Source organism: Sparus aurata, chromosome 3 (genome assembly GCF_900880675.1).
Source record: "Sparus aurata chromosome 3, fSpaAur1.1, whole genome shotgun sequence".
Classification (NCBI taxonomy): domain Eukaryota; kingdom Metazoa; phylum Chordata; class Actinopteri; order Spariformes; family Sparidae; genus Sparus; species Sparus aurata.
This window is the reverse complement of record NC_044189.1, coordinates 188635-203213: the sequence shown is the minus strand read 5'-3', so window position 1 is coordinate 203213 and position 14579 is coordinate 188635. Positions and strand designations below refer to the sequence as shown.

Below are 14579 nucleotides of genomic sequence, written 5' to 3'. Positions count from 1 at the left end.
GGTGACACTTTATTTAGCTTTGATGAACTAAAAGACACTAAAAGAGGTTTTTTGCACTATGAATAAAGTAACATAAAAAAGGACTAATTGAAAAGGTGGGACTGTTCTATGTTCTATGACTCTGATTTGTTGTTTTATTGATTGTTGTTTTCTGTCGAATTCAAACTCAAAACAATCAGGGGACAGTGTGTGACCAGACTTTAGTAAGAGCTATTCTAACTCTAACTTTACAACTTGTACATTGATCAGTTTATAGAAAACGAGTATAGCAATTTTGTAGTAAGACATGAAGCGGTGGTGACGTTTAAGTCATGTGACCGTGATGTCGTCTGTTTACAGCCTAACACTAGCTTTTTACTAATCAAGATTTAATTTAGGCTTTGAAAATCCCAAAAGCTGTTTTCATCTGTGAAGATTATATTGATGAACAAAACATGTAAGAATCATAAACTTGTGTTTGTCACAGAGATTATTTCTGGCGATATTATAAAATCCAGTTTAAAAAATCCCATAGACTTCTTGTGGAGGGAACCAGGGTGATGCTAACTTCAGGTTTATCCTCCAAAAATAGTTTATTGCTGCACCACTCTATAGATGGAGAATATGGAGTTTGGTCTGTCATGGAGCCAGTGCGTCTCTCGTATGAGCGGTGAGCAGAGTGGTAGATGTATATTGACACATTTACAACTATGAACTTATGAGACTAAACGTGGAAATTCCTTTACATAGATGAACATGAATGAATGTTGAACTCAAATGTGTTGTTCTTTCTTTTTGTGCTGATTTTTGTTTTTTCAATACATTTCTCCCTTCCTGTGTTTTCAGGTGATCAACCTGAGAAACAGCCTGTGAGCTTGGAGTTGTCCTATCTGCACTCGGAGCCAGGAATAAAAGGGCCAGCCAACGGAGTTCACGAGCTCTCTCATTCCTTTTGAATGTGTCTGGCCTGCCTGACACATGTGTGTGTGTGTGTGTGTGTGTGTCTGAGCAGACTTACAAAGACTTAGAGGTATGTGGTGGGAATTGTGGGCTGATAGGTGAGTTGGGGGTACCCTATACATTTCCTTCACGCTTAGTTATTTTAATGTCTAGAGACACTAGGTATATTGGTTGGTGCCACCCGTGTATGTTTATTTTCTTTAGATAAGATAGTTAGGCTTTTGTTTGTGTTTGGTTTTTTGAGATAGAGTCTAGTGAGGCCACGTTTTGTTATAATTATTTTATTTCATTTGGCACAACCACCTTGCCCACATTTTCCCCGCACTTTTTGTGTACCTCCTGTTTTTTTGTTGACGGAACAATAAACCTTTATTGTCACTTCTATTTTGACTCATCAATCTTTGGTTGTCGTGTGTTCCAAGTATGCTATCTCGACACTTCAATATATTACCTGAACATTCAGTATTCTCAGAGGATTTGAATGAGGAGATTGATATCAATGTTAACTCTGAGCAGAGTTAGCTCCCAGACAAGGTTAGCTTAGCTTAGCATGAACACATGAGCTGAGGTTTACACAATTTAAATGTACAAGCAACATACAACAATAATAGAAATTACATACATACAGAGGTACCCTGAGAGAAAATTATTAAATGTTCCTATATAACCCTTAACTAACATCTACAACTGTACTGTAATTATATAGAAAGACTCTCTTTATAGTGCCAATTTGTTTATATGGGTTTATTACATTTACTTCTCTTGGTAAAGTGTTCTGATATGGGCCTATAAATGTATTGCTGCTGTTAATATCTGTATGGTTATTGTGGCAAATGATAGCAACATATCCTATGTTTTGAAAGGCCTTTGAACGCCTCAGGTTTCTGTTGTTTGGGGTCTCATTTGTTTGGGCAGATGTCAATCATTTTCTGTGTTATTGGGGATTAACCTGTCGGATTGTTAGAGAGAAGCGGAAAGACGTTAAGTCCGAGCTAACTTTAAAATAACTTTATGGAAAGTATTATTTACCGTTATCAACCGGAAGTTTGTGCAAGTGTTTGCTTATTTTGTTAAAAGTGTAACTGAGCGTGTTTTAGAAGTGAGGGCTCCTTACTGGCGCTAACTGAAGACAAGATGGGACTGTTGCTAACGGAGGAGACGAGGTTGGACGTTGACAGGCTGCTGCAGGGCGGAGGAATCGGTGACGGACCGAGCCTCAGGACAGAACCGAGCCTCGGGACAGGTCTCTGGTTTTGGGGGGAAATTGCTGGATCGCTTTTCCATGGTTCGGGTGAGTATCCTGTCCTGCAGTTATTTCTATGAGCTCACGCATGCGCACCATCACTGGTACCAACTGAATCAGTACAAAAACCCAGAGTATTACTATTGTGAAGGTTTCTAATGTGTTTGTATTTCTTGGTTATGAGGTGATTCAAAACAAAGGAGAAATATATGAGCCATAATGTTTCGACATTAAAACAGTTTATTATTGCTAAATCTTTGTTTGAAGGTGTTTTTCATGCTGATGATGTTTATATTGAATAAGAGCTAAAGTTGCTGTTAAAGTTAACTGCATGGGAAACCCATGAAACAACCACTTGAAAACATAATATTTTGAAACACAACTGAATTTTTAATTTATCAATTGAACTAATTAATACTAATCATTACAGTTTTTATTTGATTACATATCTTACAAATGAATTATTATGTTATAAATCATTGCATTAAGTGGATGTTTACTATTCAGTGTTTTATCCAATATTTATCATTACTGTTTTGTACTGATTTGATATCCTACACAAGAATTGTTACTGATATCGTTGCTGTCAGACAGAAAACTCTTATTTGCAAATTTGACTTATTTTTTCATCATTCATTTTACTGGCCACCATGTTTGTACACATTATTAACCAATGAATGTATTCAAAGAGCCTGTCTCCAGCTGGCCTCTTCTCTGATAACACATGGCTTCACAACAACCGCACTTGTTATTGTCATTCGAGATCTGTGGCATTTTTAATAACTATGAATGTTAATAAATCACTTTTTGGTTGCACACTAATGGATGAATATGTGTAAAAAAAAAAATGCAAATCTGTTTCAGTTTGATTTGCTTGTTGGTTTGTAGGCTACTACAAAGTAGAGTTCAGATTCTCTGCCCCAGCCTTTTTTTTTTTTTTTTTTAATTCATTATCATCAAAATAATAACTGAATTTCCAGCTACAAAACAGGCATCTCTCTCCTCCCTCCATTGTTGTTTGTGTTGCTGCGTGGTCTTACATGTGAGTTCTCCTTATGCCGAAAATGCAACTTGTCGCACATGTGACATCACTCACCGAGATGCAAGAAGAAGGCAAAAATAATGACAAAAATAATAGTAACGCACAGTGACTTGAATAAGTAACTCTAATCTGATTACTGGTTTGGAAATATTAACGCGGTACATTACTTGTTATTGAGAAAAGTGGTCAGCTCATAATTACAGCTAATGTGTCTGGCCGGGCCGGGCCGGACCGGGCCGGGCTAGGACTCAACGTGCACGGGTCGGGTCAGGCTTGATTTTTTGGGCCCGATCTAAGCTCTACTACAGAGTCACATGTAAATTTAATATCATATATTGAAGACAGGAGGTTACCACCTGAAAATGTTCCCACACTTTGGACGTGTTTGTTCTCGCTTTCCTGCTCCCCTCAACATGTTCCGCCGTCATTCATATTCTTCTTCTGCTTCTTCTTCTGCAGAACCGTCTTCTTCTTCTATGCCACACTGTGGTGCGCATTCTAGTTGCGGTGTAAAGCGATTTGTTCTGGATTAAATTTTTTTTTTTTTAAATGATGATGATAATAATAATAATGATGATAATAAATTAGTCGCGTCGACAGATTTTTATTGTCGAACGTAATCGATTATGTCGACTAATCGTTGCAGCCCTAAACAGCATAGTTACAATTATTAAACTAACCAGGCCTCTCTGCGATTTAGCCAGAGTCATTTTCAATTCATTTTCATTTAATTATTGTAAAACATCCCAAATGATGATGACATTTTAGTAGCTCTCACCAATTGGCTCCCATGCAGTCTGATACATAAAAGAGGTATTCATGAAAATCATAAAACAGATTGAGTGAGAGGGCTACAATAGAAAATGTCTTTTCCCCGTCTGCGGGACATTAAAGGATTTCTGATTCTTATTCTGATTCTGATTTATACAGTATAGAAATGTAGTTCTTTATATGATTAAATGTGTTGCACCAAAGGGGAGAAAAACTTTTTGAACACATTTATAAAAAGATAATCATTTCAGGTGTGTTTAGACTCTCTGAGACCGCTCCTCTTTATGAAACACTCTCTAAACAGGAGCCCTGATCAGCCCTGAGGTGGGCATCAGAGATAAACTACAGGATGGAGCCCACACCAGAGGTTTGGAGCTGACTTAACTATACATTGTCATCTAAGTTTAGAGAGACCATCCTGTCCACTTTAGCTGACATCAGCAAAGTTAAGTAACACACACAAGAGTTATTTCATAGGGGATGTGAGGCAGACCCATCCTTCTTTTCTTTCCCATTGGATAGATGAACTTTAATCCATCAAAGTGACCAATTAGGAGAAGTGGGCGTTTATGGACAATAGTCTCTAAAAAGGCCCCACACACCAGAGAAAGGTGGTGGTTTTTGGTAGAATTCCTAAGATCGAAGGCGATAGGTTTTCTGATAGGGCAGAGGACAAAGCGTTTGGCATTACTTTGCCATCAATTTGAGAACACCAGACATGCGGCCGCACTCTGTTCGGATGCAGGCATTTGAGATCTGTTTCAATAAAGATTGCTCTATCATTACACCCAGCCTGGCCTCCGCAGAATTCTTTTATCAACATACTACACGCCGACATCTTGGAAGACGAGAGCCCAGAAACGACACTGTGTTAAAATATGTTCAGATGAGTTTATCAAAGTGAAGTCCATCTGTGTTAGAGTATAAGTTGATATATGTAATATGTGAAGTTTGTCTGGACTTCACAGTGAAAAAGCCGTTTTTACAGTTTGACACTGGTCCAGTGTTAAAGTCCTTCTCAGCCACTGAAACAGATATACATTGTGTTTTGATCCTGTACCTGTCAAAGACAAAGCCGGGCCAGTCCAAACCGGCACTGATGCTTCTCTGTTTCACTGTTCGGCTGTTTGATGTTATGAAACTCTGTCAGCATAAAGTGAAACATGGGACTGTTCACTGTGGAGTGAGGCAGATTTTGAATGCACACAGGTAACAAAATGTCAGGTAATATAAAAAAAACAAGATAAACCATTATTTATTTTATTTTTAAAGAAAAGCTTTTCTATCAGCTAATTTCCATTCTGAGCTCACTCAGTGAATTCAGTTGATCTCATGCTACAACTGAATTGTGGCATAATAAAGACAAAGTTCAGACACACACGTACATTAAATGTGTTAAGTTGGCCTTCATGAGGTTGAACCGCCATCAAATAATGTTAAACACCTCTATATCTATATACACCTCTATATCTGAAACTACATTATATGAGTACAAGAACTTCAATTTATTTTGGTTTAGCAAAGACCAAAGACCACAGGAAAACCTGTTGAAGAACTTTTACTCCTGTCTAAACCTCTCATCCCCACTGGGGGGAGCTAAAGACACAGTGATGGAAGGAAGGAGGCGTGTTATCCAAACAGAAAACAACACCTCCCTTTATTCACACCATGAAGACTCAACTCCACTGACTCAACTCAGCTGTTACGTGGACTGAAAATTTACTTCTCATCAAAAAATGAAGATCTTCATTTTCTTGCTTCTCTCGAGCCACTTTGCATTTTCAGGTAAGATAACTTTCCCTGAATTACTTCCTGAAAGCAGTTTATGAAACACAGAACAGTTCAGCAGTAAACTAGTGACCTGAAGATGGAGGCTTCCTGTCTTTATATTTCAGATCAACAAGTCTGTCCAGCTCAGGGCTCAGATAATATGAAAATTGACTTGTCACTGGAAGCTGTATGTTGTAAGTGTGGGGTGAAACATGGGGGACTCAGGGGCGGTTCTAGGGGGGGGCCAACAGGGGCCAGTGCCCCCGTAACTCTGAGTCTGGACCCCCCTGTGGCCCCCTGACTGGGAGTCTGCATCAATAACACAATGACAGATTTCTTGCAATTATTTTGTTCTGAAGGGAAAAGCAGAAATACATTGTCTCAGCAGTTTACCACCCAATCAAAATTGCTGAAATTGTAAACACTGCTTTGTCTGAATGAGGGATTTATCCTTTTTTCCAGGTTGTATGTGCCCCCTTACAAAAAAGCCGGCCCCAACCTGGCCCCCCTATTAAAACTGGTCTAGAACCGCCACTGTGGGTACAGACTTCAGACATCATACCAGCATTTTACTACAGTGTTAATATCTATATCTATCTAGGGGCGGCTGTGGCTCAGTGGGTAGAGCGGGTTGACTAGTGATCGGAAGGTCACCGGTTTGAATCCTGGCTACCCCTAGTTGCATGTCGAAGTGTCCTTGAGCAAGATACTGAACCCCAAACTGATGAGCAGTTGGCACCTTGCATGGCAGCCTCCGTCATCAGTGTGTGAATGTGTGAATGTGGCATTTATTGTACAGCGCTTTGGGCTGCCGTTACACTGGAAAAGTGCTATGTCACAGACAGGAAGACACTCTCTTTTTTTTACTTTCACTTTGTCTCCGTCGCTTCCTTTTGTTCCCCCTCCAGCTGTCTTGCTCTTTCAGCATGGTAAAAACAAATAATGTCATCATATGTTTATAGAATTATCTAGAGAAAACAGACGGGGCAGGCAGAAGAAACACAGCTGCCACACAGTTTACAGGCATCCTGTGTGTCCATCCTGTTTGGTGGTTAAGGAAGATGTGGACTGACATGGCTGTTACAGAGTTGTTCTTTGTTTTTTATCGAGTGCAGGAAGAAGAAAAGCTTCTTTAAATAAGATAATCAACTTTATTTGCCCTGTCACAGGATCAGAACAACTGTCATGAACAGTAGAGGACTGAAAAACAACAGTCATTGAGAGACTTTATTGAAAGTCGTTGCAAAATAGCAAACATACAGTATGAAAAGACAAACCACAGTTCATTTTATAACTTTCAGACTCAGTGTGTGTCTTCTATCAGTAAACTCACTTCACTTCACCAACACATGTTGGTGATGGACACTGGTTTGTGACCTCTGTGTGTCTCTCAAGGATGGCAGTGCTGGGTGATATGACCTTAAAATAACGCCACAATATTAGTAGGCTGTATTACTACACACATGTCTTGATGTTATAAAAAATGTCCTCAAAACACATTTATGCAAGGACTGGACAACAAAATGAAGTGTCACATTATTTTTAACTAAATACCTTGATACCAATATTGCATACAAATGCAAAATAACCACAATGAGATATCTCATTAGTAATCATCAGTAATGTGGATATAATGACGACGTGGGTAAAGACAAGTATTAAAACAAGTACAACAGTCTGGTAAGTTCAGAAAATGACATCAAGTAATGTCGCCTTTAAAACCTGGGAAAGACAACACTTATATTATGATATAACAATATCTACAATCTATGATGACATATAGTCTCTTATCACAGTAACAGTATAATATCAATATATTGCAGCCATAAAGGATGCTCATGTTCATATTAGAAGGGGGACCTGATAGTTAAAGTGCTTTGAGTGTAACTTCTCTTTAAAGTCTGTCCAAACACCAAAATGCTTCTCAGTAGTTGGTGGGCCGTACTGTAACCCTGTAATGATAGAATAGGTAACAGATGAGTTAGATAAGAAGATTCATACTGGAGATGGCAGGCCTTAACCTAAAGTGTTACCATGACATCAAATTTATGATGAGCGTGATGTTGATGATGATGTTTGTATTTATACAGAATGTATGAACCTCTTCTGTCCTGCAGTGAAACACTCCCTGAAGTATATCACCACTGCATCTTCTGGACTCCCAGACTTCCCGGATTATAGTGCAGCTGCAGTGGTTGATGAAAATGTGTTGGGCTACTGCGACAACAGCAAATTGATACTTGATCCAAAACAGGACTGGGTGAAAAAAATATTGGAAGATGATCCCCATCAGTTGGAGCATTACAAAGCAGCATGTTTTAAGGGGGAGCAAACTCATTTCAAAGCCACAATCAATAGTTTGAAACAGCGCTTCAACCAAAGTGGAGGTACAGTATGTACTATGTTATATTTCACCTTTTACTTCATGAACTGTTATTTATAAATAAAGAATAAGTTAGTAAGATTTGTATCAGCAATATTTGGAATTGATTTGATCAGCCTCCCTGGGCTGAAAGAGAGTTTCCATCATTCACAGTAAAAAAGATTGAATACTTTATTGACTTATACTGCTTCAGGGGACAACTGGACCACAGAACATCTGACTGGTGTGCACATTTAAACACGAGGATCCAAAAACCTTTAAATCATTTATTGAGTTGGGAATGCTCGATCAGATGGATGAATGACATGATGGATGATTTCTGTACAACAGCAAATATAGATCAATATATTTACATACATGCCTAAACTCAGTGACACAAAAAGTGCATGAGAACAAAGGTAGCTTACATTATTAATGCATCCATGAAGGATGAGTCTTCTGTAATCCTTCACTGTGATTCTCTTATTCAAAACAAAAAGTAAAAACAGTATAAAAATACACAATGATTGTGAATCTAAATATAGTAACGTGGGCTGGTGAAGGGGAAGGTTATGGTTCGCTTAAGTGGTGGTGTCTCCGGTTAGTTCAAGAAGACAGAAGACAACATCTGGGGTTTTCTGCAGGGCACTTTTATTACAATATACAGACCATACCATGCAAGATCTCTGTGGCACTATTTATCTTAGGCATACATGTACAGACGAACACAGGCCACACCTGCTCTTCTTCTTGGTACAGGTTACATTTACGACTAAACAGAAGGAGACGCCACCTAGTAGCACTACATTCAATAACTCTGACTGTTACAACAATGAAAAAGACTGACTAATTTATTGACTTATACTACAATCAGTGGATGACTGGACCACAGAACATCAAATTAAATCAATTTTATTGATTGAGCCCCAAATCACAATTACATTACCTCAATGGGCTTAACACTCTGTACAGTAAACAACATTCTCTGTCCTCAGATTGGAGTGAGAAAAAACTTGCCATGTTGAGAAAAAAACTATTGGGGGGGAATAAAGAAGATAGTAGAAACCTCAGAAAGAGCCACAGAGGAAGGATCCCTCTCCCAGGATGGACAGACGCAATAGATGTTGCGTGTACAGAACAGAACAACAAAATCACAGTTCACAAGTTGCATTGACAGACTATATGATACAAATTATAATATATCTGAAGTGTGTGGATTCAGGAGATGACTGAGCAGGACGAGACAAGTGGAGCCCGAGCCACAGGACCTCCTCTCCACGTGATGATCTGGAAGAGGGCAGGACACACAAGATAATTAGCAGTCAAACAGAAGATCAGAGTAAAGAGGCATCAAGTTTTACAGAAATACAGATATAAGGAGATAGTGAAACAGAGGAAAGAAATGATCCATGGGTATCAATATGTGAGCATTAGGAGCCAGGAGAGGTCGATGGTCACAGGAAGAGGCTACCAATCGAAGTCAAGGACTAATTAAAGACTAAGTCAGAGAAGTACGTTTTGAGTTTTGAGCAGCATTCTGAACCACCTGAAGACTTTTAGTGCTCTCGCGCGGAAGACCTGAAAATAAGGCATTGCAATAATCCAGCCTAGATGGAAATAAGGCATTAGCCAGAATTTCTTCATCAGCCATGGACAAGAAGGACCTAATTTTAGCTATGTTGCACAGGTGGTAAAAAGCATCTGCACATTTAAACACAAGGATCCAAAAACCTTTATATCATTTATTGAGTTGGAAATGCTCGATCAGCTGGATGGATGTATGTCAGGATGGATGATTTCTGTACAACAGCAAATATAGATCAATATATTTGTAAACATGCCAAAACTCAGTGACCCAAAAAGTGCATGAGAACAAAGGTAGCTTACATTATTAATGCCTCCATGAAGGATACATATTCTGTAATCCTTCACTGTGATTCTGTTATTTTATAACAAAAAGTAAATACAGAACAACAATACACAGTAACTGTTAATCTGAATATACTCCGTGAGCCATGTTTTCAGGGTTAAACTTCTCACAGGAGAGGAAGTAGGAATCAAACAACTTCAAATAATACACCACAGTCTGGTGTGAAGGCAGACACACATTATAAATACTGGCTGCATTTAAACATCACTTAAAGGATATAAACAATACATCATCTGGATACATGTACACATAACTTAAAGGATACAACAACAACATATGAGGAATAAATTAGCAGAATAAGTTCAAACAAACTAACATGTGGCAGCTTGGTCTCACACAGAGACACATACAGGACACACCCAGCATATATGTCCTCCTTTTACTAAACTCCTTCCTGCACACAGGTAGGTGAATCTCTTCACCAGTCAAAGCCTCACAGAGCTGACGCTCGACTTGACATTTTTTAATACACAGAATATAACTATTACAGTTCCAACTAGAGAAAACTGTTTTTGTGTTAGTCCCCACTGTAATAGTTTGGACTCAAACCAGCGACGCTGCATCACTGTTCATTGTTGGCATGTTAAACCTTAAAGTGATGAGCTGAGGTGTTTCTTTCTCTGTCTCTGTCTCAGGTGTTCACATTTTACAGAGGGTGACTGGCTGCGAGTGGGATGATGAGACCGGAGAGGTTATTGGTTTTAATCAGTATGGTTATGATGGAGAAGACTTCATGTCAGTTGACCTGAGGACAGAAACATGGATCGCTCCAAAACAACAGGCTGTCCTCACCAAACTGAAATGGGATGCTGACAAAGCTAGAATGAAGTTCAATCAGAATTACCTCACAGTGATTTTCCCTGAGGGGCTGAAGAAGTTTTTGGACTATGGGAGGAGCTTTCTGCTGAGAACAGGTAGAATCACATGACCTGATGTAGTTTAATGGACACAATCATGTTCATACAGTCTGCTCAGACTGAACTGCTGTTGTGTTTTCACTCCAGTCAGTCTGACATTACATTGTTGTCTCTGTCTCTATATTCTGTGGCTGTAAGATTCAATGTTGTCCTAACCAATCAGTAGACACTGACATTTTGGCTGTTCTGAAATTTCTTTCCATTGATGCTCAGACTGTGATAGGCAGAGTACACTTAGCATGAGTTAAGTATGTTTGCTGTCTCAGTGTTTGAAAATACAAATAGTTTCTTTGATCTCTCTCCAGAGCTTCCCTCAGTGTCTCTCCTCCAGAAGACTCCCTCCTCTCCAGTCAGCTGCCTCGCTACAGGTTTCTACCCTCACAGAGCCTCACTCGTCTGGAGGAAAGATGGAGAGGAGCTTCATGAGGAGGTGGACCACGGAGAGATCCTCCCCAACCACGATGGAACCTTCCAGATGAGTGTTGACCTGAACCTTTCATCAGTCACACCTGAAGACTGGACGAGGTACGACTGTGTGTTTCAGCTCTATGGTGTGAAGGAGGACATCATCACCAAACTGGAGAAAGATCGGATCAGAACCAACTGGGGTAAGAGTGAGATCAGAGGGTGCTGAAGGGGAGTGCATGGGAATTCATGCTGGAAAAGTAGAACAGTATAATAATCTAATTGATTGTTTTGATTTGTTCTAACCTGCTTCATCTGCACCAGTCTTAATTTATTGTATTCAACAGTGAAGTCCAGTAACATGAGCGTCCTCGTCACTGCTGCAGTGGTTGTTCTTGCTCTCATTCTCATCGGTGCTGCTGGATTCATCGTTTACAAAAAGAAGAAAGGTGAGAGAGAAAAAGGAAAGATTTCACTACTTTGATTTCAGTCTTTCAGTTGATTTTTTTCATTCAGGTTGCAAAATTAAAACAAGTATCAGAGAAAGTAAATACAGTCAGCACTAAACAGGCTGAGTATAAACAGATACTCAGTCTGAGTGAGTAGAAGAGAGGAATAAAGTGACTAAAGATAATCTGGCATTTACAACTGTGACTGAAATTATTTGTCTTGTTTTGATTTCAGCCATCAGCCCTCCATCTTGTAAGTAAAACTTACTTTGGTTCTATTTCAGCTGATCTGACTCACACTTCATGTTTTAGATTAAAACATGTTTCACATTATTGTACAGATTAACCTTTTCAACAGTGTTTCCTGTATTAATTGTTTATAAAAGTTCAATCCAGGATGTTTGTTTCTGACCTGCAGCTCCTGACAACAGCACAGAGCTCTCTGAGCAGCTGAATCCAGAGACCTGAATGACAAACACACTCAGTGACTCTCCTGGTGACACTTTATTTAGCTTTGCAGAACTAAAAAGCAGTAAAAGAGTATTATAAGCAATGTTTATAAAAGGGAATGATTGAAAAGGTGGTACTGTTCTATGTTCTGGGGCTCTGATAGAGTAAATGGAAGTACTGACCCGTTCTTTGTTCTTTCTGTTACAAATAGTTTGTTTCTAAGGAGTTGTTAATGAATAATTTAAGCTGAAGAGAAATGACCTTCCAACCATTTCATTTGACACGTATGAAATGATCAGACAGGTTACATGTTTGTCTACACATTGCTTAAGCTATTAGCAAGCTGTTGCACAAGAATGGCAAAGGAAGTGCAGTCAACATTTCCCTATGCTAACATGCTAGTTTGACAGTGATGAGCACCAACAATAGCCATGTTTGTTACGTTACGTTCATCTAACTGTAGAGCCACAACCACTCTCTGTCTGTCTGTCTGTCTGTATTTAGGCTACAGACAGACACATCATCTACTTCACACTCAGGTTTGTTGCTGAGGACTGAAGGAAGTAAACATGAAAACCTGTTTGATCTCATGGGAGCGTCTCTGAGGGGTCTGTCAGCAGTTCAGCAAGCACATCATCAGATCATCTGTGAGGAACAGCTCGTTTGTACAAATACTTTTGCTGATGTTCAGTGTTTTCTTACATGTGAGCGAGACATAAGGTAGTTGTAGGAGAAGCAGCCGAGGCAAACATTGAAAACTTAAAGGCACAGTGTGAAGAATTGGCCATCTTACAAATTCAAACTCAAAACAGCCAGGGGACAGCATATGACCAGAGCAAGGTATTTAGCTAGTTAGCTTAGGTAGCAGTGCAGCTAGCGGTTCAGACTGTGAACTCAGACTGCCAGGGAGTGTTGATGTATGTCTGGGACTTTCTGCTTAGGAAGCTAACAAAACAAATCGATCATAACATCAAATCTGTAATTTCTTCAAATCCTGTTGGTAATTTCATTTAGGTGACTTTTTGAAAACTGTTTCCAACAACAATTCTGACACATTTCATATTTAACTTGGACCCTGATGGTCTGAGGAACCTGTCATGGATTATCATGTAAGGTTCCTCATAACACCAGGGCTGCTATCTATGGTAAGTAGTTAGCTAGTTGAACCAGACAGACAATGTAGTTTCAACTGAGCAGTTCCAGTGTAGATATAAGGCCAGTCATACTGCAGAGTTTCTGCTGTTTGTTGTTTGTTTGGCTGAGTGAAGGATTTAAAGGCAGCTTAAAGATGTTGAGGTCAGGGTTAGAGAATAGTGTCTCCTGTCAGAGGGCTCAGTACATTTGTAGTGGACCAGTCTGATACCCACTGCAGTTCAATGATGGTCCAAACATCATTCAACATGAATACTGTGAAACCAACTGTTGGCACATTTTACTGTGTACTGATTGTTGATAAACCTCCGTTCATCTGATTAACCAGGTGAGGAAGGAGATTCAGGAGACGTGATTGCTTACACTGAAGTATTTAATGAAGCTCAATGGAGAAGAACAGGTTCGACAGTACATGTGGTAACAATGTTGTTCTGTGCCAGTTCTGCAGAGACAAACTTCCTGTCTGTGATTATTTAACCTGCCACACAATACTCTGTGGAAATGTGCTTACCTGAGTCATGTTGTTATTGTTGGGAGAATATGGAGTTTGAGCCAAATATACCGAAATCCTTTACAGGGATGAACATGAATGAATGTCAGAGTCAAATGTATTGTTCTTTCGTTCTGTGCTGATGTTTGTTTATTCAATAAAATCCTCAAAGTTAAAAAGTTTGTCTCTTTTTCTTCATCCACATGCTCCTTTGTGACTGTAGTTGCAATTACCTGAACATTCAGTATTCTCACAGAGGATTTGGATGAGAAGATTGATATCAATGTTCACTCTGAGCAGAGTTAGCTCCCAGACAAGGTTAGCTTAGCTTAGCATGAACATTGAAGTTGTTTGAACTGAACTTTTTCACTTTAAAAGAACAGCTTCAGAATCATTTTGATGGTACAGTGTCTTGTAACAGATGAATGTTGTCTCTGTCACTTGTTTCTGCATGATGTAACTTCAGTAAGAGTGTCAGATCACAGTGTTGTATACACGTTTACTTTAACATTCAAGTTTTCAACACACAACATTGTTCTGATGTAATGACTTTAGTTTGTAGTTAGCACCCACATTACATCTGACAGACTGTTACAGACCTGAGATCTGTGTTTATAATAGTGGTGTTGCACTCAGAAGCCTTCAGCATGTCAGAACAA

General features: G+C 39.2%; 1 protein-coding gene across 1 annotated transcript; it reads left to right on the top strand.

The window, feature by feature from the left end:
• Positions 1–5658: 5658 nt before the first annotated feature.
• On the top strand, positions 5659–14099 carry LOC115578592 (major histocompatibility complex class I-related gene protein-like). The gene is made up of 7 exons (XM_030411638.1): positions 5659–5780; positions 7883–8152; positions 10693–10971; positions 11280–11582; positions 11727–11828; positions 12064–12081; positions 12247–14099. Exons 1-7 carry the CDS (start codon positions 5732–5734, stop codon positions 12294–12296), a joined length of 1071 nt encoding a protein of 356 aa, XP_030267498.1. The 5' UTR covers positions 5659–5731; the 3' UTR covers positions 12297–14099.
• The last annotated feature ends 480 nt before the right edge of the window (positions 14100–14579 follow it).